Source organism: Acomys minous (genome assembly GCF_964271855.1).
Source record: "Acomys minous genome assembly, chromosome: 15".
NCBI lineage: Eukaryota > Metazoa > Chordata > Mammalia > Rodentia > Muridae > Acomys > Acomys minous.
In genome coordinates this window covers 101,402,540-101,408,540 of record NC_140497.1, presented here as the reverse complement: position 1 = coordinate 101,408,540, position 6,001 = coordinate 101,402,540, and the positions used below count along the sequence as shown (strand labels likewise).

The 6,001-nt window shown below is 57.2% G+C and overlaps 1 protein-coding gene across 1 annotated transcript; it reads left to right on the top strand.

The window, feature by feature from the left end:
* Window positions 1–1,020: 1,020 nt before the first annotated feature.
* On the top strand, window positions 1,021–5,408 carry CIST1 (colon, intestine and stomach enriched 1). The gene is made up of 4 exons (XM_084759472.1): window positions 1,021–1,180; window positions 2,703–3,455; window positions 4,547–4,707; window positions 4,796–5,408. Exons 1-4 carry the CDS (start codon window positions 1,093–1,095, stop codon window positions 4,841–4,843), a joined length of 1,050 nt encoding a protein of 349 aa, XP_084615598.1. The 5' UTR covers window positions 1,021–1,092; the 3' UTR covers window positions 4,844–5,408.
* Window positions 5,409–6,001: the final 593 nt, after the last annotated feature.

The window sequence follows — 6,001 nt, the reverse complement described above, 5'->3', positions numbered from 1 at the left end:
GACCAGGGGAATTCTAGAAGCTGCCAGCGGCAAGGACTCCCAATTGCCCATGTTCCTGCAGCTAGGGTTGGGGAACCTCAATTCCTTTAATCCTGTGTGTCACATGGCTAATGACCTCCCTTTTAAAAGTCACATCTGGGACCAGTGATGTGTAAAGGCGCTTGCTGCAACGCACATGCTGCGGAGAACTGGCTCCCACAATTTGTCACCTGACACACACAAATATACACATACACACATGTGCGTACACACCAACACACGTTACGCACATGCACACTAGCACATATATGCACATGCACAAACAGATATAAACACACATGCATGTTTACATACACATACACACACGGGAAATACAGCTAAATAAAAACCTGTGACAGCCGGGCGGTGGTGGCGCACGCCTTTAATCCCAGCACTCGGGAGGCAGAGGCAGGCGGATTGCTGTGAGTTCGAGGCCAGCCTGGTCTACAAAGTGAGTTGAGGACAGCCAAGGCTACACAGAGAACCCCTGTCTCGAAAAACTAAAAAACTAAAAAACAAACAAACAAAACAACAACCTGTGACAGGCACACACCTGTCATCTCAGCATGGGTATCTGAGGCAGGAGAATCACTAGGAGTTTTCCCCTAACCTGGGCTACACAGCGAGATCTTATCTCAAAAAACAAAGATTAGCAACAAAACCTGTGAGGACCTGCCTGCCTGTACACCAGAGGACCTCTTTCTGAAAATGCAAGAAGGTTCTAATTGCATCTTCTGTGGGGCGAGGTGCTAAGCCCATCTCCGCCTAGCGGGAAGGAGAGAGCAGGGCATCCTCGGGCCCAGCTTGGAGCAGCCTGTCGGCCAGAGAGACCAGGGTCTGGGGCTGCCACGGAAAAGGTATCCTTGAGTGACGGGGGTGGGGTGGGGAGGAGGCAGGGGGGACCGCGTGTCCTGAGGCAGCCTGACAGATTCAGGAGCACAGTTCAGCCAAGGGCCGAGCAGGCGCCGGGGTCCTCTGGAGGAAGGGAACCCCAGAGCCCTTCCTGCTGCCCGCCTGCAGCGGGCGGGGCGCTGTCGCCTGGCCGCGCACCTGCAACCTGGCCAGACCTCAGGAATGGCGGGCTCCAGGCTGCTGCCGCTGGCGCTGGCCCTGCTGCTGCTAGCGAGACCCGGAGACTCCTCGGTCATCCTTGCATTCTCAGGTAAGTTGGTGGAGGGAAAGGGCGTGGCTCCGGGGGCCAGCGGGGCCGGGGGACACAGGGCTCAAGACCCAGCGGGGTTGGTGCCAACCTCTTAGGGCCACCTGAGCCGGGACAGGGGCCAGTGGCTTTCCTGACATTCCAGGGGCTTCTAGCGCAGCCCCTCCCCATGCAAAAAGTAGTGAGGACCCGCCCTCCCCCGCCGGGCGACAGGCCAGGGATGAGGGCTCATTTTCTGTTCATTGACTAATCCCCTTCAGTTACTTCTTGAGACAGTTGAGTTTATGATAGACGACGGTTTCAGTACGAAAATCCCACATTTATCCCTGGAGGCCCAAGTGCCTCTACTCTCTCTCTCTTTTTTTTCTTCCTCTTTTTTTTTTTTTCCTTCCATCCCTCCCTCCCCCAGGCTTTTCGAGACAGGGTTTCCTCTGTAGAGCCTTGGCGAGTCTTGGAACTCGCTCTACGCTCTACCAACGGGGCTGGCCTCCAACTTATACTGTCCTACCTCTGGCTCCCCGAGGGCTAGGATTAAAGGCTTGCGCCACCGTGCCCGGCTCCGCTCTCATTTCAGTTTAACTTTCCAGTAAATCATGACGACCTGCTCGGTGCTAGGTACTTAGTAGGACTGGTGTTTGCCACCACCTCCTCTTTCAAAACTCACTTGTTCCAGCCTTTCACTTAAAACCTTACTTTACTCCAGAGTTCTGTTCAGCTTGGGGCCCACTATGGCACCTGCGTCAACTTCACTTCCCCGGGAATTTCTCACAGTGTGCTTCCACTTTCCTAGATTCCATTGCTGCGGGGGAAGGGGGGGGGGGCGAGACTGAGGTGTGGGCAGGTCAGCTCAGCGCCCCCTCCCAGCACCTCAATGTTATTTCCTCATATCTACTGTGGGGGGGGGGGGGGCTGAGGCTAGGAAGGATCGGAGTGATCACGCGTGGGTCAAAGGCTGTGGGCGGGGCACGCAGCTGATGAGTGACCTTGTGGCCTGCACACCTGGTTGGATCTGGGGAGGAAGTCATACCAGGAGGTAGACCAGGAATGATTTCCATGGCCTCTGAGCTTCGCGGGTAGCGGGAAGTAAAGCAGGGAGCCTGAGGGAGGGTGTGAGTCAGAGACCTGAATCCCAGACGGGGCAGAGGTGGGCGTGGCTCAGAGGCAGAGGGTGTGGCCAGCATTTGGGGTAGAGTTCAAGTCCTAGTCGAGGTCAGGGCTTCCCAGTACTCAGGGTTCTAGAAAGTTCTGGATGAGGGTGCGCGGGTGTGTGTGTCTGTGTGTGTGTGTGCCTGCATTCGAGGAACAGGGTTGAGTAATGCTCTCTGCGACTCAGTTTCCCCTTCCGTAAAGCGGAAGTCACAGGTGGCGCTCGGGACTCCGGCTTCCGGAGTCAGGGTGCAAGCTGGGCGCAGCTCCAGGTAAGAAAGCTAGGCCATGGCGTTCTGGGCACAGCTGAAGAGGACCATGAACCGCAGCAGTCCAGCCCAGGCTGCACAGACACACGCCCCATCTTCCCCCCTCCCAGGTGTTGCTTTTACACTGTTATGGGAAAGGTCAGCAACAGAGACAACAACAGAGCCGCATTCTAACTCCACCACCCCGACCTCTGGCTCCACCACCCCAACCTCTGGCTCCACCACCCCGACCTCTGGCTCCACCACCCCGACCTCTGGCTCCACCACCCCGACCTCTGGCTCCACCACCCCGACCTCTGGCTCCACCACCCCGACCTCTGGCTCCACCTCCCCAACCTCTGGCTCCACCACCCCAACCTCTGGCTCCACCTCCCCAACCTCTGGCTCCACCACCCCAAGTTCAAAGCCGCACCCTGACTCCTCCACCCCAACCTCTGGCTCCACCACCCCAAGTTCAAAGCCGCACCCTGACTCCTCCACCCCAACCTCTGGCTCCACCACCCCAAGTTCAAAGCCGCACCCTGACTCCTCCACCCCAACCTCTGGCTCCACCACCCCAAGTTCAAAGCCGCACCCTGACTCCTCCACCCCAACCTCTGGCTCCACCACCCCAAGTTCAAAGCCGCACCCTGACTCCTCCACCCCAACCTCTGGCTCCACCACCCCAAGTTCAAAGCCCCACTCTGATTCCACCACTGCAAGTCTGGAAACCGCCTCCTCTCCAGACTCCAGCTCCGTAGAACCAAACCCAAGTTCAGCCTACACAGAGCCAGAAACAGCCTCTCTCCCCAGCTCTGGCTCCCCCAGTTCTGCGCTGACCACCGTATCCCTGTCCACGCCCAGTGTGCCCAGTCCTGGCCTAGGTGAGTGTAAGTTAAGGATTGGGGCAAATTGGCTGGAACCTGAGCTGACAGCAGTTCTGGGACCAGTCAGCAGGGGGCGACACAGGCTTGGGAGTGTGGGGGTGGCCAGGTAAAGCTGATTACCATACGGCTGTCTGGCCTGATTAACTGGCTAGTGTGTGATGGCTTCTGAGGACACAGCCGTGTGCAAGAAAAACAAGTTGCATTATCTAGTTGTCGCTGTGTGTGGTGGCCCAGTTTTGTATTCCTAAACCTAGGAGGAGGAGGTAGAGGGTTAGAGGGTTACCTCAAGTTTAAGACCAACCCCGGCCACATGGTAGGTGGCCCGGGTTTTCTTTAAGAAGAAAAACAAGCCATCTGGTTGTGGTGGTGCACCCCTTTAATTCCAGCAGAGGAGGCAGAGGCAGGAGGGTCTCTGTGAGTTGCAGGCCAGCATGATCTACATAGTGAGTTCCAGGCCAGCCAGGGCCAGAAACTTGTCTCTTGATGAAAAAAAAATTTTTTTTAAAGAAAAAAAGAAAAACAAATAAAAACTATATGAAATTATATACTTGCTTATAAACAACTTAGGCCATGCAGTGAATCAAGAGTTGGAACCACTGCCTAGGATCCCCCAGTGAGGGGCTGGGGGTGTGGCTCAGGGGTGGAGCCTCTGCCTAGGATCTTCCAGTGAGGGGCTGGGGGCGTGGATCAGGGGTGGAGCCCCTGCCTAGAATCCCCCAGTGAGGGGCTGGGGGCGTGGCTCAGGGGTGGAGCCTCTGCCTAGAATCCCCCAGTGAGGGGCTGGGGGCGTGGCTCAGGGGTGGAGCCTCTGCCTAGGATCTTCCAGTGAGGGGCTGGGGGCGTGGCTAAGGGGTGGAGCCCCTGCCTAGGATCCCCCAGTGAGGGGCTGGGGGCGTGGCTCAGGGGTGGAGCCCCTGCCTAGAATCCCCCAGTGAGGGGCCGGGGGTGTGGCTCAGGGGCAGAGCCTCTGCCTGGGATCCCCAGGGAGGGGCTGGGGGCGTGGCTCAGGGGTGGAGCTCCTGCCTAGGATCCCCAGGGAGGGGCTGGGGGCGTGGCTTTGGCCAGGGCTGACCCCTTCTTCTCCCCAGATGCAGGCAGCCAGTGGATCTCCACATCACACAGGAACCCAGGCGTGGTGATCGCTGTGTGTCTGCTTGTGTCTGCCTTACTCATTGGCTCTGTGTTCACTGCTGTGAGACACTGTAACCGAGATGTGCAGTCTTTTCATAATCTGGATACCGTATCCATGGTGAGATGGGGGCAGGCAAGGTCGGGGCAGCTGCCTTCACACTCCTGCAGTTGAGCTGAATGCTGACCCATGCATCTTCCTCTTCTAGAGCAGTGTGAGCCAGAGGCTGCCGTTCGCTGACCGCCTGCAGTTGTGACTCTCAGAGGCCTACCTACTGTGTGGGGAGGACACCTAGGAAGAGCAGCCGCTGGAAAACTCCCCACTGTGCTGAGCTGGGGACAGGCCTGTGGCCGGCGGATGCTGGAGCCCAGGAGTTTCAGGCCTGTTTGTACCCAACTCAAAAATTAGGCCAGTTCTGGGGTGATGGAGCACACCTATCGTCCCTGCACTTGGCAAGGAGAGACAGGAGGATCAGGTGGTCAAGTCCACCTTGAGCCAAATAGGGGGTTGAGGTCAACCTGGGCTACATGAGATCCTGTCTTAAAAAGGGAAACAAAAAGGAGGCCTGGAGAGATGGCTCAGTGGTTAAGAGCGCTGGCTGTTCTTCCAGAGGTCCTGAGTTCAATTCCCAGCACCCACGTGACAGCTCACAACCATCTGTAACTCCAGTCCCAGGGGGACCAATGGCCTCTTTTGGCCTCTGCAGTCACCCTACTCGCTCGTGATACACAGACGTTCATGTGGGAAAACACATCAAAAAAATATATATAACTATAAATTAGATAAAGTCCTCATTATTCAAAGATGCTTTGTGAGTCATTCATGTGACCAACAATAATCAGGCAGTTATCCGCCCTGTGCTGGAGTCACTGTCCACCCTGTGTCTGCTCTCGGGGGGCATGGGAGATCATCTCAGCTGGGGCCCGCCGGGTCAGAGGGCAAGGCTGATGTCATCACCCCCAAGGGGCTTGTGTGACCCAGGGTCCTGGCAGGAGAGAGGCCACTCTCTAAGGAGCTAACTGACCTAAACTTAATGGGAGGCAGCCTGGGGAAAGCCAGGAAGCCACATCACCCAAGTGGCCCTCATGCGGTGCGAGCCCAGGCCCTGAGGCAGGGAAGGCACTGGCTTGTTTCCCACTGAGGAAAGTGAGGCCTAAGGAGCTGGGGCGGGAAGAGATTTGGCTGTTGGAAGGAGATGGAGTTCTCCAGCAAACTTCAAACTCTTTTTGGGGGCAGGAAAGGTGCCAAGTGGCCTGTGCAAAGGTCGGGGGCAGTAGGTGCTGGCTGCCCCTGCTCCTCTCCGTCGCCCCCTGCCCCCGCTTACCTCCCCCTCCCTCGGCTCAGCCTCATAGCTGGGGACCCTCCAGCCTCCAGACAGCCAGCTTCTCCAAGATGCCTCTGGTGTCTGCAGCGT